The following is a 24,694-nucleotide window of genomic DNA, read 5'->3' on the forward strand; positions in this document are numbered from 1 at the left end:
GCTCGAACTTGCTTTACTCATTGTGAAAGCACAAATCTTGAGGATGGAGATGTATTGCTTTCTGATAAAAGTACAGTACTTGTAAATTATGTAAGTTCTTAGGCAAAGAAATTGACCTAAGTTTCATTATAATCCATAACAAATGTCAACCGCATGGAGCTAGTGAAAGACAAGCCTGGGATCACCATTGTTAGAATAGGGTTCATCCTGTGGGGACCATGATTGTCTTTACAAAATGTCATGGCAACCCAAAGTAGTGGACCAATTGCTAGATAGACCAATGCATGCCTATTGGTTCTACAGTATATTGGTGATAAATGTAACTAAACACCAAATAAACAATATACTGTAATGTTGGTTAAATTGTGCATTTAAATAATTCCATCATTCAAACCAGTAATTATCTCTCAGGTGTCACTAGTCTGATCTATTTAGCTTGTGCTTTAAATCTGTACAATTTAGCTCTAATAATATTATACATACAGAAGCAGAAAACAAACTGAGTACACATGAATGTTTTATTGAAAATTCACAGTTGACAACACTGATGCAGATGAAACAGATTATCAGTACATCACTCTTTGCTCTGTCCATTTCTTCCAGTTAACAAAAACTCTTATTGGCAAGTAGGCAGCAGAACCACACCACTATTACACCTCTGACGCATTGCCATGTTACCGACAGGTCCGCCATGGGCACACTCAAACTGCATTATTTCATCATGAAGAAAGAATTTCTTGTCACTCAACTTTAAAGTAATGTTATGTTGTCTAGTGTCGTCTTCATTCAAAATACAGGGCTCTGCAAGAGACAATGGACAAATAACATTTTATTACTGGAAAGAATTACTGTAAGGCACATTGTAAAAACAGCCATTAAAGGTGCAGTGTGTAGAATTTAGTGACATCTAGTGGATCGGACTTGGCAGAAATGAATATGTAAAAAATAAATATGGTTGCATAATTACCTGAAAATAAGAATCATTGTGTTTTTGTTACCTGAGAATGAGCCCTTTATATCTACCTAGCGACCATATTGCGCCACCATGTTTCTACAGTAGCCCAGAGCAGACAAATCAAACAGTGGCTCTAGAGAGGGGTATTTAGTTGCAATCTGCAATCTCACCACTAGGTGCCACTAAATCTTACATACTGACTCTTTAACCAATTCGTACCTTTGTGAAAGTTTGGATAAAGAAGCTTGGTGATGTAGTGACTACTAACAGGACTAGTTGGTGAACAATCGCAACTGGCGACCCAGCTGGTAACGGGAGTGTCTCATTCACTGTGTGGGAGACTGTCCCGGGCTTTCCAATAAAAAAGTGGCTGTTTCTGCTCTTTAACAGAGATGGGGCAGTTAACCAAATGCACATTTGCCAAAGCAACCAGTTACTCCATGTCCTTAAAGTCTTTTGTCTTGTAAAACTTAAAAGTCCTGTTTGAAAACACTTAGCATGAAGCACACAGAAGAAAACAGTCATTGAGTTTTTTTGACCACAAGGGGAAAAAATGGACCAATTTCACACTTGAAAACAGGGTGCCCACTGGGGCAAATACACTTGTTGAATAGAATGAAGTAGATTTGAGAGTCCCAAATAGACCTAGCCAGCTGGCCTCCATTCCTCAGTTACAATAACTCTCCAAGCCTCTTTTTATTTCCTCTGTACTGGGTAATCTGACATTTTGTTTTCAGTTGTGTGCATCAATTAATTCAACAAAGAGTTATAGAGGTCAAATAAACCTCTACAGTGCCTTGTTACTTAGCTTGGTTGCTAATGTAATAACTTCACAGAGTTTATTAAATAATCATATTTGTACCATTGATTCTTGTCTCATAACTGTCTGCAAACCATTGTAACTTACCAAGGCATCTCATATGTCCGGTCCATTCACCATCGATGCAGGTTCTGTTAGGTTCACCCTCCATGGTGTGGTACAACTGACACATGTATTCAACCCTTTCATTATGGTTGTACTGACTTTTGATAGTGTATTTGATGTCTCCATGATCAAGGGCTGGTGGTGGCTCGCAACCCAAAAGCTCTAAAAATGTATGCATACAGAAAAGGTAAAAGTTTAGGTATTGGACTATGACCCATGTCTGAATGACACATATAGTGCTAAAACTGTCATTTGCCAAACTTTTAAATTTTTAAATGTATTTTTTTAAAATCACAATACAGATACTAAGGATTATTTCTCAATGCATTATTTTCTCTTACAACAGAAATATCCTTATTATGTAACTTAATATAATTAGGAAATACATCAAATTCAGGCTAAATGCTCTTGATGCTGTCTTGAAAGCTCTTTTTTGTAACATGTTCTAAAATATGACACATTTCTTAATCCCAGTAAGTTAATTTTACTAAGCCTAGCCTCATCAAAATTGTATATCTTCAAACGAGAGTATTGGATTGGTTTCAGAAGTGTGTGGTATGTGTGGTGTGTGTGGTGTGTGTGTTGGGGAGGGGGGGGGGGGTTATATACTATACATAATACTTGAAAATGTATAGTTAATAATGTATGATTTACACCTTATCAGAAAGAACAGTTTGTTTTCTTTGATTTATACTCAATTCCAGGAAATGTTATCGATATATCCTGAGAGGCAAAAAGCTTTGTTTTTGGCAGTTGGACTTTCACAGGTCAAAAAGAGGAAGAGAGCAGGATTTTGAAGATGCACATCTTGATGATAGAGATGGGGCATTAAGTACGAATTGTTAAACAATACACATCATTTATTTCATTGCAAACTTAGAATGCAATTTTTATTTTATATCACTGTAGATTTTACTGTAGTATGAGATATTTATGATTTTAAATGTCTGAATTAAACCACACTGAAACTCCAATCACACTATAATTTCTCTTTAAACTGTACTTGTTGAAGATGTATGTTCTTACCTCCACACTGAACACCTAGCTCACAGGTAATAGTCATTTCTGCATGAAGTGAAAAATAAAAAGAATGTAATAAACAGATTCAAGATTAACTTCACAATACCTTGACAAGCTGGATCTGGTTTCCACCCATCTCTGGTGCATGTGACGGATGTAGCACCACCTGTACTCTTGTAGCCGTACCTACAGCGAAATCTCCTAGTGGCATCCAATGTCGGTCTCTGCCACCGCCAACCGCTATCCCAGTACTCCATATTTGGTTGTCGCCTATCGGAGCAAGTAACCTCTAAAATAAGAGAAATAATTGTGTGTATCAATTTATCAGGTTCAGATTAACCATCATCATCATCATCATTGGTTTTTAAATACAGAGGTGTCTCTGGCACCGACGTGTATGTAGTTTTATACCTAGGCATATCGGTCTGAAGGTCCACTCTCCGGTCTCTTGGCAAGTGGACACTGCTGAGACTTCCTGACGTGTAGAAATCCCATACTTCTCATCACAAGTGACTCTTACTGTTTCTCCAGGCGAGAACACATTTTTGTAAGGAGGGTCAAACCTGGTTCCTTCAAGTTGGTGCACTTGACATTTCATTGCTGCATTTGTGGGAAATTGAACATATTTCTTGTTAGTTTGTTGCAACAAGACAGACTACAACACATCCAACTGTCCAACACTAATTTCCACTAGTCAGTAAAACCAGTAATCAAGATTACTCAATTCATACTTACCGTCACACGAAGGTGTGGGGCTCCAAACTGATGTGGTTCCCTGTTTGGTGCATTTTGAAGGTCTTCCATCACTGCGTTTATATTTACGATCGCATTCAAACTCCAAGATTTCATGTTCTTGGTACACAGGTTTTTCATCAAGAACATTACCATTTTCAATCTTAAGTGGTGCACATGTGACCTCTGTTGAAGAATGCAGAGACACACACACACACACAAACACACACACACACACACACACACACACACACACACACACACACACACACACACACACACACACACACACACACACACACACACACACACACAATCATGGATATAATTACATAACTACAAAAAGGCAAATGAGCTGTAACGTTTCATCTGATTTCAGATTAAACAAACACATTTGAAAACATTGTATGGTTTTATGGGATTGAATTCAAAGCCAATGACAACAAATGATATATAGCAGGTTAACTTTAACATCACCAATACTACATTGAGTAAGAATTTAAAAAAAAAAAAAAAAAAGACTGAAAACAATCATCATAGTTGATATCTTAACAGAATTGCTTTTCTCATTCCGGACAATTAAATCTGAGCAATTCTACTTTTCCTGTTTTCTTGCTATAAAGCTCGTTGACCAGACTTCCTGTTGATTAGAGAGACAAGCAGAGCAGGGTTCAATAAACTGACCATCCACTTGCAACATCCTCAGTTGTTAAGCAGCTGGGGGCTTCTTTTTCTTTTTTGCATTTAATCACTTCTCTGTTTTTGTAATTCCCTGTCACATCTCTCCTGGCTTCGAAATTGAGGCAAAATACGGCAAAGGAAATACTTCAAATTCCTCACAGGGAGATGAAAAGATTAAACCCCAGACTACTGGTGATATTTGCTGCTTAGAACAGAGTTTATTTTTTAAATTAATATTATTCATAGGTTAGTTTTAGGATTTCAGTTTATGCCTGCTAGGTAGTTAGTCATCCAGGTTTTGTTTAGACATAATAAAAGAAATCAAAGGTAACTGAATTAGCTGTTGTCTGCTTCCTGCTGACTTTTATTAAATCAAATTTGAAGACGTTGATTATTTTCTTACACTAAATTGTAACTGCACTGACACCTTTTTCTCTCCCATTTCATTTCTTTTTTTAACTTATTATTAGGGCCCGAGCACTGACCAGCCCGAAGCCCTATTGTATCTGTAAACCAACATTCATGGGGTGGCGAGGGCTCGTTCATCGCTGCTTGCAGCTTTAATTATTATTATTAATGTCTAATAGTAATTAAATATATTTTTTATAATTTTACATTTATATGTGCTATAAGAATAAACTTTACTTGCCTTTCCTCTAAGATGTTCAAGACCATGAAAATCACATGGGCATGTCCCAGTTCCTCTTTGCTTTTACGGTAATATTGCCGTTCATGTTATGTAGTAGTTACTTTTGCTATGGTGTTTTATGCCTGTATGTATGCATGTATGAATCTGTGTTTACCTCTCTCACTCTCTTTTCGTCCTAACCTTTTCTAAAAGACAGACTTCCCTGCACTTGCTCTTTTTACTTTTGACAGCTGCATGTACCTTTACATATTGGAGCTGTGCCACTCCATTGTCCATTTTCATCACAATAGATCTCTGAAGGCCCTTCCAGGATTTGATTCCTGATCTTGCAGCTAAATCGTATCACATTGCCATAGTTCCCTTCCTCTAGGTCTCCAATCACCTGGACATTATTTTCCACACGAATCACTGGGCACTGTTGGGCTGGAAGGAGAAACATGGTTGAAAAACTGAGCAAACAAGCAGGTATAGGTTTTTTAAATATTTCCAACAGCACACACACACACATTCAAAGCCAATGACATCTAATGATATACAGCAAATTAACTTTAACATCACTGATACTACATATAAATATGGTTATTTTCTACATTTGTACTTACAGTTCATTGAAAGAAATTGCTAAACATGTTGGGTTCATCTTAATTCATTCACTCGTTATTTTGCTGTTTCTTGTAGTTGAAAAGTCTACTACCCTTTTTATCTAGTTGTGATATTCATACTTCTGACTCCCTGTGTCTGACCACATTAATGAATACTTTTAAAGGAACTGTACATGTGACTGTACATATACCATTTGTTCATGAGAAGGCAAATGAAGTATAACTACAGAATATTCTGATATGAGACAAAAAAAGGCCTATTTTAAAACATTTTCTCATCGTCTTTATCTCATCATCATGCCCCTGCAACTAAAGTTAGTGTAGTTTTAAACTTTGGTATAATGGCTTGTTTGTCCATTGCCTGTTGCCTTAGCAAATAGACACTGCTGAACGTTAGAAATACCGTTCTTCTCTACACATATAACTCTTAAAGAACACATTCACAATTTTCAAGTCTGTCTTAAAATAATATTCATGTGCTCAAACAAACATTAAAACAGGGGTTTCCATTAGAAGGGTCCTTCAAAATTCAAGAGAAAAGTCAAATTTTTTCTCCACAGCAGTTTAAGTTGTTGTTGGGATTTTCTGCAAACACTATCCCAGTGTTAATGTGGATAAATGACATTACATTTCTTTTCCCTCACCTTTGTCAGATGTTATCACCTCAAGTAACTCATTCAAACCTCAAGTTGAGTCACTTGAGCAGAATTGATACTAATACAGCATTACATGTTGTATGTAATATATTCTGGCGTTTATCTCTCTTTCAAGCAGTAAAAAATGGTAACTTACCTTGACATTTAGAACCAACAGTTTTCCATCCATTCTCAAGACAGATCAGTTTGAAAAAGCCACTAAAGCCAACATTGCAGCCCACTCTCACTTGTTTTCCAGGAGGGTAGCTCGACTCTAGTTCAGTTGTGTCAAAATTTGAATCATACATGCGACTGTTTATAAACGCTTCACGTGTACAATCTGTGAGACAAAAGTAAACACAGACAAATCTAAATCATTTTATATGGTAATCACAACAATAAACTGTCCAACTCAAACTGAAATGGTCTGATAAAACAATGCAAAAATACTCAAACTGACAAATGAACGTATTTTCTTTATGAGGTTGGTCTTACCTTCACTTGTCACAAAGGTCACCGTATGCATCCACAAAAATAGGACACAGATTTGGGTTATTACATGCATTTTATCTTCATTACCCAGAACCGCCAAACAGAACTAGTAACTGAAGACTGAAACACTATTATACACTCAAAGAGCTCTGGATGACTTCATAGACAAAAAAACAGGATTGCTCAATGATTTACACAATTCTGTTCCCACCTCCAAATACAATGTCAGAGGCCACACACACAGCACCTTATATGAAACTGTGGATCCTTCACAAAATCTTGAAAACACTATACTGTATGGCTTAGATTTATATTGCAGGATGAGCTGATTGAATTATTATTAACAATTTAGCAAAATGACATAATCACTCCAGTAGGATGTTTTTGAAAATATATTTTTTGCAAGGCAATTTGTGATCCAATGGTTTCCTATGTTTATCATTCAGTGACAAATCCAGAGCATTCCTGTAAAGGCCGTAAATATTTATTTTTTTATTTTTTCCCTGGTAATCATTTGCAGCAATCAATAAAGCAAACAAAGTAAATTACATTTCAAGTCAGCTCTGACTTTGCTCATCAAGAGTCAATATAAAATAAAGAATAAGCAAAGCAGGTGCTGGCATAAAATTACAATAAATGTGTGACTGTTATTTAAGAAAAGGGGGAACCGAAGCTTAACTTCTTTTATGCATAAATGTCACTGTTTGTGATTGATGGGCTAATACAGCTATGAAACAAATTATACAGATTTGAACATCGCAGGTTCATCCTCATAACTCCTCTTCATCAGCTGCAGTTTATTTCAAAATCAAATACATGTTTTATAAAATCAAGATGAATGACTCTGGTTATACAAATCAGCAACATTTCAAACTACTTTGATAAAAAAAAAAGTTATCAGAGTGATTAATGGTAAAAATGTTGCAATTTAGAACACACAATAAAAATCTGGACTCATTACAACAGTGAGACCCTTAAAATGAGTATAAAACAAGTACATGAACACACAGGAGTCTCTGAGTTTCATCTGCAGACAGCAGGTGATATGCATTGCTCCAACTTAACACTCAGAAAACTTACACCTCTCACTATCTGACTCCACCATTCATTCATCTGGATACTTTTGCTTACAGACCTGAGATCTCGTCGTCATCATCCTCCAAGGAGAGGTCATCCAGCTCAAGACGTTGTAACTACTCCTCAAAGCCATGAAAATCATAATATCTCAGTGTTACATTATTGTTAACATTTGCGTCAACAGTTGTACACACCTGGGATGTTGTACACACCTGAATGACGTATTTAGTGGTATTCTTCACCATCAGCTTAATCAGCGAACTCATACAGGCACTGAGGAGGAGAACAATGAGCAGCAGTGTAGTCAAAAGCTTTATCAGGCCGGACCCCCATTGCCCAAGAATACCTGAATAATCTCCAAAAATGAAACCCATGCAATTCCTTTATACTGCAGGAGAGTGGAGCCCGCTGAAGGTGGAGCTCATCCAGGTCTCTCTTTACCCCTGCTGCATACACTGCTGGACTCTTGACAAAACCCTGTAGCAAAAATCGTCATGGTATACTGCTTGCCTTTGAGTGTGAATGCAAACAGATACTGGCTATCTGGATGCAATGTGTAGAGAAAAAAATTAACATACATCAATCACTGTGCAGTGTGTAGAGCTGGCTACTAATGGGGTTAAAATCGAATTGGTGTCTACCACAATTGGAGCTGTTGGCATGGCAATATTATTAATTGCTTACAGATCTTACACAAACTGCCATTAATCTGAGCAATTTGGTTTTGGGATTGGCAAAGTGGGTGTGTTGCATGGTTGGTAGTTTGAACCAGCATATTTTGATCCAGTAGAGATTGATTGACACTCTCAATTCATGTAATCGCTCTGTGAGGCTGTCACACCGGTAATGTCAAGTTGAGTTTTTGTCCTGTCTCAATGTTTGTTTTGTGACTTCCTGTTTTATTTTGGTATCAACTCTCCTCTCGTTTCAAGTGCCTTGCCCTTCCTCATGTGTCGCCAGTCTGATTGTCTTCACTGATTCCTGATTGTATCCACCTGTTCCCCATTTCCCTCTATGTGTGCTTATAGTCTGCGTCTCCCTTTGTCCTGTGCGAGTGTATCTTGTCTGTTGTCCAGAGAACAAGTGTCCTGTCATAGTTAGTAAGAGTTCATAGTCATTGTTCATAGTTTATGTAATTTGTAGTGTGTTAATTCCTCGGAAGAGTGATTTTTGTTAGACTTTTTTGCCATTTAGTTTTTCAGAGCTCCTAAGTTTAGTTCACCTTTTCCCCTTGCTTTTCCCTCGATTGAGGCGCTTTTTGTTCATTGCTATTTTTTGAGAATAAAGCGTTGTCAGCTGGTCCAGAGCTCTGCATCCGAGTCCTCTCCTTGAGTTCCTTCCTGATAGAGGCAGATTGATCATGTAGCCTTTGGTTTAAGTGTGACTCTATGAGGTGACCAATGCAAATCAAATGTGCTTTCTGGTAACTGAAATTTCTCATTTAAAGATAATGTACAGTTTCTCACACAAGTATGTTATTGTTTATGTTTGAAAAGCTGATACAGCTCCTCTCAGCACATAACAATGAGTCACCATGCTTCTACATTGTTTTGGTGATGTGTGGAAATTAATCTTTAACATCTAACTAATTCACGTGTGTCATGTGTTAGATAGTTGGATTGGTATAGCGCACCCCTTTTGGACCAACAAACAAACATTGCTCAGTCTCCAACCCCTCTTGTGTAGGCTATTTAAAAACATATTAGCCAATTGTCTATACTGCTCTGAAGGGTTACATGCAGCTGTATAATGACAATGCAAGAGAGGCCTCATAGCTGACATCAATATTGTACATGCTGGGGAAGTTTTAACAATTGCTAAAACAATTGCAAATGCTAGGTACTGTGTGACGAGTTGGATCTATTTAGCTTGTGCTTTAAATCTGTACATTTTAGCTCACATAATGTTGTATATATAGAAGCAGAAAATAATCTGAGTACACATTAATGTTTTATTGAAAATTCAACAACACTGATGCAAATGAAATAGAAACTTGTCACTCTTTTCTCTGTCCATTTCTTCCAGTTAACAAAAACTCTTATTGGCAAGTAGGCAGCAGAACCATACCACTATTACACCTCTGACGCATTGCCACGCTACCGACAGGTACGCCTTGGGCATACTCAAACTCTATTATTTCATCATGAAGAAAGAATTTCTTGTCGCTCAATTTTAAAGTAATGTTATGTTGTCTAGTGTCGTCTTCATTCAAAATACAGGGCTCTGCAAGAGATAATGGACAAATAGCATTTTATTAATTGCAAGAATTACTGTAAGGCACATTGTAAAAACAACCATTAAAGGTACAGTGTGTAGAATTTAGTGACATTTAGTGGATCGGACTTGGCAGAAATGAATATGTAAAAAATAAATATGGTTGCATAATTACCTGAAAATAAGAATCATTGTGTTTTTGTTACCTGAGAATGAGCCCTTTATATCTACCTAGGGACCTCATCCATAGAGGTCGCCATATTGCGCCACCATGTTTCTACAGTAGCCCATAGCAGACAAATCAAACAGTGGCTCTAGAGAGGGGTATTTAGTTGCAATCTGCAATCTCACCACTAGGTGCCACTAAATCTTACATACTGGATATTTAACCAATCCGTACCTTTGTGAAAGTTTGGATAAAGAAGCTTGGTGATGTAGTGACTACTAACAGGACTAGTTGGTGAACAACCGCAACTGGCGAGCCAGCTGGTAACGGGAGTGTCTCATTCACTGTGTGGGAGACTGTCCCGGGCTTTCCAATAAAAAAGTGGCTGTTTCTGCTCTTTAACAGAGATGGGGCAGTTAACCAAATGCACATTTGCCAAAGCAACCAGTTACTCTATGTCCTTAAAGTTTTTCTCTTGTAAAACTTAAAAGTACTGTTTGAAAAACACTTAGCATGAAGCACACAGAAGAAAACAGTCATAGAGTTTTTTTGGCCACAAGGGGCAAAAATGAACCAATTTCACACTTGAAAACAGGGTGCCCACTGAGGCAAATACACTTGTTGAATAGAATGTAGTAGATTTGAGAGTCCCAAATGGACCTAGCCAGCTGGCCTCCATTCCTCAGTTACAATAACTCTCCAAGCATCTTTTTTTATTTCCTCTGTACTGGGTAATCTGACATTTTGTTTTCAGTTGTGTACATCAATTCATTCAACAAAGAGTTACAGAGGTCAAATAAACCTTGTTGCTTAGCTTGGTTGCTAATGTAATAACTTCACAGAGTTTATTAAATAATCATATTTGTACCATTGATTCTTGTCTCATAACTGTCTGCAAACCATTGTAACTTACCAAGGCATCTCATATGTCCGGTCCATTCACCATCGATGCAGATTCTGTTAGGTTCAAATGTATGGATACAGAAAAGGTAAAATTTTATGTATTAGACTATGACCCATTTCTGAATGACTCACATACACTGCCACATCTTATGGATTGGCCAGAATTCTTGAATCACACAATATTGTGGCCAGGTTGATATAATCTGTGACATTTATCCTTAGATACTTTAGTGCTAAAACTGTCATTTGCCAAACTTTAAAATTTTTAAATGTATTTTTAAATCACAATACAGATACAATGGATTATTTCTCAATGCATTATTTTCTCTTACAACAGAAATATCCTTATTATGTAACTTAATATAATTGGGAAATACATCAAATTCATGCTAAATGCTCTTGATGCTGTCTTGAAAGCTTTTTTTTGTAACATGTTCTAAAATATGGCGCACACACACATTCAAAGCCAATGACAACAAACGAGATACAGCAGGTTAACTTTAACATCACTGATACTACATTGAGAAAGATTTTTTTCACAAATATGAAGTGAAAAATAAGAAAGAATGTAATAAACACAAGATTAACTTCACAATACCTTGACAAGCTGGATCTGGTTTCCACCCATCTCTGGTGCATGTGACGGATGTAGCTCCACCTGCACTCTTGTAGCCGTACCTACAGCTAAATCTCTTAGTGTCACCCAATGTCGGTGTCGACCACCACCAACCGCTCTCCCAGTAGTCCATATTTGGTTGTCGCCTATCGGAGCATTTAACCTCTAGAATAAGAGAAATAATTGTGTGTATCAATTGATCAGGTTCAGATTAACCATCATCATCATCATCATGTGTTTTTAAATACAGAGGTGTCTCTGGCACCGACATGTATGTAGTTTTATACCTAGGCATATCGGTCTGAAGGTCCACTCTCCGGTCTCTTGGCAAGTGGACACTGCTGAGACTTCCTGACGTGTAGAAACCCAGTACTTCTCATCACAAGTGACTCTTATTGTTTCCCCAGGCGAGAACAAATTTTTGTGAGGAGGGTCAAAGCTGGTTCCTTCAAGTTGGCTCACTTTACATTTTATTACTGCATTTATTGGGAAATTGAACATATTTCTTGTTAGTTTGTTGCAACAAGACAGACTACAACACATCCAACTGTCCATCACTAATTTCCACTAGTTGGAAAAACCAATATTCAGGATTACTCAATTCATACTTACGTTCACACGAAGGTGTGGGGCTCCAAACTGATGTGATTCCCAGTTTGGTGCATCTTGAAGGTCTTCCATTACTGCGTTTATATTGACGATCGCATTCAAACTCCAAGATTTCATGTTCTTGGTACACAGGTTTTTCATCAAGAACATTACCATTTTCAATCTTAGGCGGTGCACATGTGACCCCTGTTGAAGAATGCACACACACATGCACACACGCACACACGCACACACACACACACACACACACACACACACACATTCAAAGCCAATGATAACAAGCGAGATACAGCAGGTTAACTTTATCATCACTGATATTACATTGAGAAAGATTTTTAAAAATATGGTTATTTTCTACATTTGTACTTACAGTTCATTGAAACAAATTGCTAAACAGGTTTGGGCCATTTAAACAAGTTAAACAATACACATCCTTTACTTTATTACACCAGCTGCAAACTTTGTACGCGATTTTGATTTTATATCACTGTAGATTTTGCTGTAGTATGAAATATTTATTTAAATTTATTTAAACCACACTGAAACTCCAATTACACTATAATTTCTCTTTAAATTGTACTTGTTGAAGATGTATGTTCTTACCTCCACACTGAACACCTAGCTCACAGGTAATAGTCATTTCTGCATGCTTATTGGACTCTGGACATCTCCTGATTTTTCAAAGCTACTTCCCAAGTTTCACAAATATGAACTGAAAATTAAAAAGAATGTAATAAACAGATTTAAGATTAACTTCACAATACCTTGACAAGCTGGATCTGGTTTCCACCCATCTCTGGTGCATGTGACGGATGTAGCACCACCTGTACTCTTGTAGCCGTCGCTACAGGTAAATCTCCTAGTGGCACCCAATGTCGGTCTCTGCCACCACCAATCGCTCTCCCAGGACTCCATATTTGGTTGTCGCCTATCGGAGCAGGTAACCTCTAGAATATGAGAAATAATTGTGTGTATCAGTTGATCAGGTTCAGATTAACCATCATCATCATCATCATGGGTTTTTAAATACAGAGGTGTCTCTGGCATCGACATGTATGTAGTTTTATACCTAGGCATAACGGTCTGATGGTCCACTCTCCGTTCTTTTGGCAAGTGGACACTGCTGAGACTTCCTGAGGTGTAGAAACCCAGTACTTCTCATCACAAGTGACTCTTATTGTTTCCCCAGCCGAGAACAAATTTTTGTAAGGAGGGTCAAAGCTGGTTCCTTCAAGTTGGGTCACCATACATTTTATTGCTGCATTTGTTGGGACATTGAACATATTGCTTGTTAGTTTGTTGGGTTAGGGTTAGGGCAACTACCCAACACTAATTTCCACTAGTCAGTAAAACCAGTAATCAGGATTACTCAATTCATACTCACGTTCACACGAAGGTGTGGGGCTCCAAACTGATGTGATTCCCAGTTTGGTGCATTTTGAAGGTCTTCCATCACTGCGTTTATATTTACGATCGCATTCAAACTCCAAGTTTTCATGTTCTTGGTACACAGGTTTTTCATCAAAAACATTACCATTTTCAATCTCAGGTGGTGCACATGTGACCTCTGTTAAAGAATTCACACACACACACACACACACACACACACACACACACACACACACACACACACACACACACACACACACACACACACACACACACACACACACACATTCAAAGCCAATGACATTAAATGATAGACAGCAAGTTAACTTTAACATCACTGATACTACATTGAGGAAGACTTAAAAAAATATGGTTATTTTCTACATTTGTACTTACAGTTCATTGAAACAAATTGCTAAACAGGTTTGGTTCATCTTAATTCATTCACTCGTTATTTTGCTGTTTTCTTGTAGTTGAAAAGTCTACTACCCTACCACTGTGACATTTTTATCTAGTCGTGATATCCATACTTCTGACTCCCTGTTTCTGACCGTATTAATGAATGATTTTTAAGGAAAAGACTGGTGATTTTCTAATCTAATATGCAGAGCCAAACTAACAGTAAGATCCCCCTAGTATTGTGTGTGTGTCTAAAGCCTGAGATACTGCTGGAACACAAACAGGAAGTCCCAAAAAGGAAGTTTGCACTCTGTACTCTTGTAGCCTCGCCTACAGCTAAAACTCCTGGTGTCACCCAATGACAATCTCTGCCACCACTAATCCATATTTGGCTGTCGCAGATTGAAGCATGTAACCTCTAGAATAAGAAATAATTTTGTGTATCAATTGATCAGGTTCAGATAAACCAACATCCTCATGGGTTAATAAATACAGAGGGGAATAATTGTCTGTCTCTGGCACCGACATGCATGTAGTTTTATATCTTGGCATGTCGGTCTGAAGGTCCACTCTCTGTTCTCTTGGCAAGTGGGCACTGCTGAGACTTCTTGAGGTATAGAAACCCAGTACTTATCATCACACGTGACACTTACTGTTTCCCCCGGTGACAACACATTTTTGGAAGCAGGTTCATGTCTGCTTCCTTCTAGTCAGTCCACTTTACATTTTATTGCTGTATTTGTTGGGAAATTGAGCATATTGCTTGTTAGTTTGTTGTAACAAGACAGAGTACAGTCCATGCACAAAACCATTTTCAATTACATGTGACTGTACATATACCATTTGCCTGTTGCCTTAGCAAATAGACACTGCTGAAGGTTAGAAATACAGTTCTTCTCTACACATATAACTCTTAAAGAACACATTCACAATTTTTCAAGTCTGTGTTAAAATAATATTCAGGTGCTCAAACAAACATTAAAACAGGGGTTTCCATTAGAAGGGTCCTTCAAAATTCAAGAGAAAAGTCAAATTTTTTCTCCACAGCAGTTTAAGTTGTTGTTGGGATTTTCTGCAAACCCTCTCCCAGTGTTAATGTGGATAAATGACATTACATTTCTTTTCCCTCACCTTTGTCAGATGTTATCACCTCAAGTACCTCATTCAAACCTCAAACGCAAACTGACAAATGAATGTATTTTCTTTATGAGGTTGGTCCTACCTTGACTTGTCACAAAGGTCACCGTATGCATCCACAAAAATAGGACACAGATTTGGGTTATGACGTGCATTTTATCTTCATTACCCAGAACCGCCAAGCAGAACTAGTAACTGGACACTGAAAAACTATTATACACTCAAAGAGCTGTGGATTACACAGGTCAAAAAAAGGGGATTGCTCAATGATTTACACAATTCTGTTCCCACATCCAAATACAATATCAGTGTCAGTGACCACACACACAGCACCTTGTATGATCCTTCACAAAATCTTGAAAACACTATACTGTATGGCTTAGATTTATATTGCAAGATGAGCTAATTGAATTATTATTAACAATTTAGCAAAATGACATAATCACTCCAGTAGGATGTTTTTGAAAAGATATTTTTTGAAAGGCAATTTGTGATCCAATGGTTTCCTATGTTTATCAGTCAGTGACAAATCCAGAGCATTCCTGTAAAGGCCGTAAATGTTTATTTTTTTATTTTTTCCCCTGGTAATCATTTGCAGCAATCGATAAAGCAAACAAAATAAATTACATTTCAAGTCAGCTCTGACTCTGCTCATCAAGAGTCAATATAAAATAAAGAATAAGCAAAGCAGGTGCTGGCATAAAATTACAATAAATGTGTGACTGTTATTTAAGAAAAGGGGGAACCAAAGCTTAACTTCTTTCATGGATAAATGTCACTGTTTGTGATTGATGGGCTAATACGGCTATGAAACAAATTATACAGATTTGAACATCGCAGGTTCATCCTCATAACTCCTCTTCATCAGCTGCAGTTTATTTCAAAATCAAATACATGTTTTATAAAATCAAGATGAATGATTTTGGTTATACAAATCAGCAAAATTTCAAACTACTCTGATAAAAAAAAAAGTTATGTGATTAATGGTAAAAAATTTGGAATTTAGAACACACACAATAACAATCTGGACTCATTACATCAATGAGACCCTTAAAAAGAGTATAAAACAAGTACATGAACATACAGGAGTCTCTGAGTTTCATCTGCAGACAGCAGGTGATATGCATTGCTCCAACTTAACACTCAGACAACTTACACCTTCCACTATCTGACTCCACCATTCATTCATCTGGATACTTTTGCTTACAGACCTGAGATCTCGTCATCATCATCCTCCAAGGAGAGGTCATCCAGCTCAAGACGTTGTAACTACTCCTCAAAGCCATGAAAATCATAATATCTCTGTGTTACATTATTGTTAACATTTGCGTCAACAGTTGTACACACCTGGGATGTTGTACACACCTGAATGACGTATTTAGTGGTATTCTTCACCATCAGCTTAATCAGCGAACTCATACAGGCACTGAGGAGGAGAACAATGAGCAGCAGTGTAGTCTAAAGCTTGATCAGGCCAGACCCCCATTGCCCAAGAATACCTGAATAATACCTGAATAATCTCCAAAAATGAAACTCATGCAATTCCTTTATACTGCAGGAGAGTGGAGCCTGCTGAAGGTGGAGCTCATCCAGGTCTCTCTTTACCTCTGCTGCATACACTGTTGGACGTGACTGCAAACAGATACTGGCTATCTGGATGCAATGTGTAGAGAAAAAAATGAACATACATCAATCACTGTGCAGTGTGTAGAGCTGGCTACTAATGGGGTTAAAATCGAATTGGTGTCTGCCACAATTGGAGCTGTTGGCATGGCAATATTATTAATTGTTTACAGATCTTACACAAACTGCCATTAATCTGAGCGATTTGGTTTTGGGATTGGCAAATGGGGTGTGTTGCATGGTTGGTAGTTTGAACCAGCATATTTTGATCCAGTAGAGATTGATTGACACTCTCAATTCATGTAATCGCTCTGTGAGGCAGATTGATCATGTAGCCTTTGGCTTAAGTGTGACTCTATGAGGTGACCGATGCAAAACAAATGTGCTTTCTGGTATCTGAAATTTCTCATTTAAAGATAATGTACAGTTTCTCACACAAGTATGTTATTGTTTATGTTTGAAAAGCTGATACAGCTCCTCTCAGCACATAACAATGAATCACCATGCTTCTACATTGTTTTGGTGATGTGTGGAAAATAATCTTTAACATCTAACTAATTCATGTCATGTGTTAGATAGTTGGATTGGTATAGCACACCCCTTTTGGACCAACAAACAAAAATTGCTCAGACTCCAAACCCCTCTTGTGTATTTAAAAACATATTAGCCAATTGTCAATACTGCTCTGAAGGGTTACATGCAGCTGTATAATGACAATGCAAGAGAGGCCTCATAGCTGACATCAATATTGTACATGCTGGGGAAGTTTTAGCAATTGCTAAAACAATTGCAAATGCTAGGTACTGTGTCACGAGTTGGATCTATTTAGCTTGTGCTTTAAATCTGTACACTTTAGCTCACATAATGTTGTATATATGGAAGCAGAAAATAATCTGAGTACACATTAATGTTTTATTGAAAATTAAACAACACTGATGCAAATGAAACACAAACTCCTGTCACTCTTTTCTCTGTCCATTTCTTCCAGTTAACAAAAACTCTTATTGGCAAGTAGGCAGCAGAACCACACCACTATTACACCTCTGACGCATTGCCACGTCACCGACAGGTACGCCTTGGGCACACTCAAACTCTATTATTTCATCATGAAGAAAGAATTTCTTGTCACTCAACTTTAAAGTAATGTTATGTTGTCTAGTGTTGTCTTCATTCAAAATACAGGGCTCTGCAAGAGACAATGGACAAATAACATTTTATTAATGGAAAGAATTACTGTAAGGCACATTGTAAAAACAACCATTAAAGATGCAGTGTGTAGAATTTAGTGACATCTAGTGGATCGGACTTGGCAGAAATGAATATGTAAAAAATAAATAAGGTTGCATAATTACCTGAAAATAAGAATCATTGTGTTTTTGTTACCTGAGAATGAGCCCTTTATATCTACCTAGCGACCATATTGCGCCACCATGTTTCTACAGTAGCCCAGAGCAGACAAATCAAACAGTGGCTATAGAGAGGGGTATTTAGTTGCAATCTGCAATCTCACCACTAGGTGACACTAAATCTTACATACTGGATCTTTAACCAATCCGTACCTTTGTGAAAGTTTGGATAAAGAAGCTTGGTGATGTAGTGACTACTAACAGGACTAGTTGGTGAACAACCGCAACTGGTGAGCCAGCTGGTAACGGGAGTGTCTCATTCACTGTGTGGGAGACTGTCCCGGGCTTTCCAATAAAAAAGTGGCTGTTTCTACTCTTTAACAGAGATGGGGCAGTTAACCAAATGCACATTTGCCAAAGCAACCAGTTACTCCATGTCCTTAAAGTCTTTTCTCTTGTAAAACTTAAAAGTACTGTTTGAAAAACACTTAGCATGAAGCATACAGAAGACAACAGTCATAGAGTTTTTTTGGCCACAAGGGGCAAAAATGAACCAATTTCACACTTGAAAACAGGGTGCCCACTGAGGCAAATACACTTGTTGAATAGAATGTAGTAGATTTGAGAGTCCCAAATGGACCTAGCCAGCTGGCCTCCATTACTCAGTTACAATAACTCTCCAAGCCTCTTTTTATTTCCTCTGTACTGGGTAACCTGACATTTTGTTTTCAGTTTTGTACATCAATTCATTCAACAAAGAGTTATAGAGGTCAAATAAACCTTGTTGCTTAGCTTGGTTGCTAATGTAATAACTTCACAGAGTTTATTAAATAATCATATTTGTACCATTGATTCTTGTCTCATAACTGTCTGCAAACCATTGTAACTTACTGAGGCATCTCATATGTCCGGTCCATTCACCATCGATGCAGATTCTGTTAGGTTCAAATGTATGGATACAGAAAAGGTAAAAGTTTAGGTATTAGACTATGACCCATTTCTGAATGACTCACATACACTGCCACATCTTATGGATTGGCCAGATTTCTTGAATCACACAATATTGTGGCCAGGTTGACATAATCTGTGACATTTATCCTTAGATACTTTAGTGCTAAAACTGTCATTTGCCAAACTTTTACATTTTTAAATGTATTTTTTAAAATCACAATACAGATACTAAGGATTATTTCTCAATGCATTATTTTCTCTTACAACAGAAATATAATTAGGAAATACATCAAATTCATGCTAAATGCTCTTGATGCTGTCTTGAAAGCTCTTTTTTGTAACATGTTCTAAAATATGACACACACACACACACATTCAAAGCCAATGACAACAAACGAGATACAGCAGGTTAACTTTAACATCACTGGTGGTTTGTTGGGAAATTGAACATATTGCTTGTTAGTTTGTTGCAACAAGGCAGACTACAACGCATCCTACTGTCCAACACTAATTTCCACTAGTCAGTAAAACCAGTAATCAGGATTACTCAATTCATACTTACGTTCACACGAAGGTGTGGGGCTCCAAACTGATGTGGTCCCGTGTTTGATGCATCTTGAAGGTCTTTCATCACTGCGTTTATATTGACGATCGCATTCAAACTCCAAGATTTCATGTTCTTGGTACACAGGTTTTTCATCAAGAACATTACCATTTTCAATCTTAGGCGGTGCACATGTGACCTCTGTTGAAGAATGCACACACACACACACACACACACACACACACACACACACACACACACACACACACACACACACACACACACACACACACACATTCAAAGCCAATGATAACAAGCGAGATACAGCAGGTTAACTTTAACATCACTGATATTACATTGAGAAAGATTTTTAAAAATATGGTTGTTTTCTACATTTGTACTTACAGTTCATTGAAACAAATTGCTAAACAGGTTTGGGCCATTTAAACAAGTTAAACAATACACATCCTTTATTTTATTACACCAGCTGCAAACTTTGAATGCAATTTTGATGTTATATCACTGTAGATTCTGCTGTAGTATGAGATATTTATGATTTTAAATGTCTGAATTAAACCACACTGAAACTCCAAACACACTATAATTTCTCTTTAAACTGTACTTGTTGAAGATGTATGTTCTTACCTCCACACTGAACACCTAGCTCACAGGTAATAGTCATTCCTGCATGCTTATTGGACTCTGGACATCACCTGATTTTTCAAAGCTACTTGCCAACTTTCACAAATATGAACTGAAAATTAAAAAGAATGTAATAAACAGATTTAAGAGTAACTTCATAATACCTTGACAAGCTGGATCTGGTTTCCACCCATCTCTGGTGCATGTGACGGATCTAGCACCACCTGCACTCTTGTAGCCTCGCCCACAGACAAATTCCCTGGTGGCACCCAATTTCCGTGACCTCCACCAACCGCTCTGCCAGTAAGCCATATATGGTTGTCGCCTATCGGAGCAGGTAACCTCTAGAATAAGAGAAATAATTGTGTGTATCAATTGATCAGGTTCAGATTAACCATCATCATCATCATCATGGGTTTTTAAATACAGAGGTGTCTCTGGCACCGACGTGTATGTAGTTTTATACCTAGGCATATCGGTCTGATGGTCCACTCTCCAGTCTCTTGGCAAGTGGACACTGCTGAGACTTCCTGAGGTGTAGAAACCCAGTACTTCTCATCACAAGTGACTCTTACTCGTTCCCCAGGCAAGAACAAATTTTTGTAAGGAGGGTCAAACCTGGTTCCTTCAAGTTGGGTCAGTTGACATTTTATTGCTGCATTTGTTGGGAAATTGAACATATTGCTTGTTAATTTGTTGCAACAAGACAGACTACAACACATCCAACTATCCAACACTAATTTCCACTAGTCAGTAAAACCAATAATCAGGATTACTCAATTCATACTTACCGTCACACGAAGGTGTGGGGCTCCAAACTGATGTTGTTCCGAGTTTGGTGCAATTTGAAGGTCTTCCATCACTGCGTTTATATTGACGATCGCATGCAAAATCCAAGATTTCATGTTCTTTGTACACAGGTTTTTCATCAAGAACATTACCATTTTCAATCTTAGGCGGTGCACATGTGACCTCTGTTGAAGAATGCACACACACACACACACACACACACACACACACACACACACACACACACAATCATGGATATAATTACATAACTACAAAAAGGCAAATGAGCTGTAACGTTTCATCTGATTTCAGAGTAAACAAACACATTTGAAAACATTGTATGGTTTTATGGGATTGAATTCAAAGCCAATGACAACAAACGATATATAGCAGGTTAACTTTTACATCACCGATACTACATTGAGTAAGAATTAAAAAAATTAATAAAAAATGACTGAAAACAAGTCAAGTCATCATAGTGGATATCTTAACAGAATTGCTTTTCTCATTCCGGACAATTAAATCTGAGCAATTCTACTTTTCCTGTTTTCTTGCTATAAAGCTTGTTGACCAGACTTCCTGTTGATTAGAGAGACAAGCAGAGCAGGGTTCAATAAACTGACCATCCACTTGCAACATCCTCAGTTGTTAAGCAGCTGGGGGCTTCTTTTTCTTTTTTGCATTTAATCACTTCTCTGTTTTTGTAATTCCCTGTCACATCTCTCCTGGCTTCGAAATTGAGGCAAAATACGGCAAAGGAAATACTTCAAATTCCTCACAGGGAGATGAAAAGATTAAACCCCAGACTACTGGTGATATTTGCTGCTTAGAACAGAGTTTATTTTTTAAATTAATATTATTCATAGGTTAGTTTTAGGATTTCAGTTTATGCCTGCTAGGTAGTTAGTCATCCAGGTTTTGTTTAGACATAATAAAAGAAATCAAAGGTAACTGAATTAGCTGTTTTCTGCTTCCTGCTGACTTTTATTAAATCAAATTTGAAGACGTTGATTATTTTCTTACACTAAATTGTAACTGCACTGACACCTTTTTCTCTCCCATTTCATTTCTTCTTTTAACTTATTATTAGGGCCCGAGCACTGACCAGCACGAAGCCCTATTGTATCTGTAAACCAACATTCATGGGGTGGCGAGGGCTTGTTCATCGCTGCTTGCAGCTTTAATTATTATTATTAATGTCTAATAGTAATTAAATATATTTTTTATAATCTTACATTTATATGTGCTATAAGAATAAACTTTACTTGCCTTTCCTCTAAGATGTTCAAGACCATGAAAATCACATGGGCATGTCCCAGTTCCTCTTTGCTTTTACGGTAATATTGCCGTTCATATTATGTAGTAGTTACTTTTGCTATGGTGTTTTATGCCTGTATATATGCATGTATGAATCTGTGTTTACCTCTCTCACTCTCTTTTCATCCTAACCTTTTCTAAAAGACAGACTTCCCTGCACTTGCTCTTTTTACTTTTGACAGCTGCATGTACCTTTACATATTGGAGCTGTGCCACTCCATTGTCCATTTTCATCACAATAGATCTCTGAAGGCCCTTCCAGGATTTGATTCCTGATCTTGCAGCTAAATCGTATCACATTGCCATAGTTCCCTTCCTCTAGGTCTCCAATCACCTGGACATTATTTTCCACAGGAATCACTGGGCACTGTTGGGCTGGAAGGAGAAACATGGTTGAAAAACTGAGCAAACAAGCAGGTATAGGTTTTTTAAATATTTCCAACAGCACACAAACACACATTCAAAGCCAATGACATCTAATGATATACAGCAAATTAACTTTAACATCACTGATACTACATATAAATATGGTTATTTTCTACATTTGTACTTACAGTTCATTGAAAGAAATTGCTAAACATGTTGGGTTCATCTTAATTCATTCACTCGTTATTTTGCTGTTTCTTGTAGTTGAAAAGTCTACTACCCTACCACTGTGACATTTTTATCTAGTTGTGATATTCATACTTCTGACTCCCTGTGTCTGACCACATTAATGAATACTTTTAAAGGAACTGTACATGTGACTGTACATATACCATTTGTTCATGAGAAGGCAAATGAAGTATAACTACAGAATATTCTGATATGAGACAAAAAAAGGCCTATTTTAAAACATTTTCTCATCATCTTTATCTCATCATCATGCCCCTGCAACTAAAGTTAGTGTAGTTTTAAACTTTGGTGTAATGGCTTGTTTGTCCATTGCCTGTTGCCTTAGCAAATAGACACTGCTGAAGGTTAGAAATACCGTTCTTCTCTACACATATAACTCTTAAAGAACACATTCACAATTTTCAAGTCTGTCTTAAAATAATATTCAGGTGCTCAAACAAACATTAAAACAGGGGTTTCCATTAGAAGGGTCCTTCAAAATTCAAGAGAAAAGTAAAAAATTTTCTCCACAGCAGTTTAAGTTGTTGTCGGGATTTTCTGCAAACCCTGTCCCAGTGTTAATGTGGATAAATGACATTACATTTCTTTTCCCTCACCTTTGTCAGATGTTATCACCTCAAGTAACTCATTCAAACCTCAAGTTGAGTCACTTGAGCAGAATTGATACTAATACAGCATTACATGTTGTATGTAATATATTCTGGTGTTTATCTCTCTTTCAAGCAGTAAAAAATGGTAACTTACCTTGACATTTAGAACCAACAGTTTTCCATCCATTGTCAAGACAGATCAGTTTGAAAAAGCCACTAAAGCCAACATTGCAGCCCACTCTCACTTGTTTTCCAGGAGGGTAGCTCGACTCTAGTTCAGTTGTGTCAAAATTTGAATCATACATGCGACTGTTTATAAACGCTTCAAGTGTACAATCTGTGAGACAAAAGTAAACACAGACAAATCTAAATCATTTTATATGGTAATCACAACAATAAACTGTCCAACTCAAACTGAAATGGTCTGATAAAACAATGCAAAAATACTCAAACTGACAAATGAATGTATTTTCTTTATGAGGTTGGTCTTACCTTCACTTGTCACAAAGGTCACCGTATGCATCCACAAAAATAGGACACAGATTTGGGTTATTACATGCATTTTATCTTCATTACCCAGAACCGCCAAACAGAACTAGTAACTGAAGACTGAAACACTATTATACACTCAAAGAGCTCTGGATGACTTCATAGACAAAAAAACAGGATTGCTCAATGATTTACACAATTCTGTTCCCACCTCTAAATACAATATCAGAGGCCACATAAACAGCACCTTATATGAAACTGTGGATCCTTCACAAAATCTTGAAAACACTATACTGTATGGCTTAGATTTATATTGCAGGATGAGCTGATTGAATTATTATTAACAATTTAGCAAAATGACATAATCACTCCAGTAGGATGTTTTTGAAAAGATATTTTTTGCAAGGCAATTTGTGATGCAATGGTTTCCTATGTTTATCATTCAGTGACAAATCCAGAGCATTCCTGTAAAGGCTGTAAATGTTTATTTTTTTTATTTTTTCCCCTGGTAATCATTTGCAGCAATCAATAAAGTAAACAAAGTAAACTACATTTCAAGTCAGCTCTGACTCTGCTCAACAAGAGTC

The 24,694-nt window shown here is 37.3% G+C and overlaps 1 protein-coding gene across 10 annotated transcripts in view; it reads right to left on the reverse strand.

Moving 5' to 3' along the window:
* Positions 1-499: 499 nt before the first annotated feature.
* The window catches only part of LOC128361481 (complement factor H-like), a 66,749-nt gene continuing 42,554 nt past the window's right edge, over positions 500-24,694 (reverse strand). For 3 of the 10 annotated variants that reach the window (XM_053321959.1, XM_053321958.1, XM_053321956.1), the window contains exons 9-22: positions 21,099-21,281; positions 20,774-20,962; positions 20,472-20,651; positions 19,684-19,866; positions 13,346-13,534; positions 13,041-13,223; positions 12,280-12,462; positions 11,955-12,143; positions 11,650-11,832; positions 3,636-3,818; positions 3,312-3,500; positions 3,007-3,189; positions 1,863-2,042; positions 500-801 (exon numbers count right to left, since the gene is read on the reverse strand). In XM_053321959.1, the coding sequence (XP_053177934.1) occupies positions 617-801; positions 1,863-2,042; positions 3,007-3,189; positions 3,312-3,500; positions 3,636-3,818; positions 11,650-11,832; positions 11,955-12,143; positions 12,280-12,462; positions 13,041-13,223; positions 13,346-13,534; positions 19,684-19,866; positions 20,472-20,651; positions 20,774-20,962; positions 21,099-21,281 (2,582 nt within the window). In that variant the 3' untranslated portion in view covers positions 500-616. Of the gene's footprint in view, positions 802-1,862; positions 2,043-3,006; positions 3,190-3,311; positions 3,501-3,635; positions 3,819-11,649; positions 11,833-11,954; positions 12,144-12,279; positions 12,463-13,040; positions 13,224-13,345; positions 13,535-13,660; positions 13,844-19,683; positions 19,867-20,471; positions 20,652-20,773; positions 20,963-21,098; positions 21,282-22,605; positions 22,789-23,772; positions 23,956-24,110; positions 24,278-24,694 lie in introns of those variants that run through there. The other 7 variants (XM_053321966.1, XM_053321957.1, XM_053321960.1 and 4 more) reach the window with 7 other exon arrangements.

The sequence above is a fragment of the Scomber japonicus genome, chromosome 7 (assembly GCF_027409825.1).
Source record: "Scomber japonicus isolate fScoJap1 chromosome 7, fScoJap1.pri, whole genome shotgun sequence".
NCBI lineage: Eukaryota > Metazoa > Chordata > Actinopteri > Scombriformes > Scombridae > Scomber > Scomber japonicus.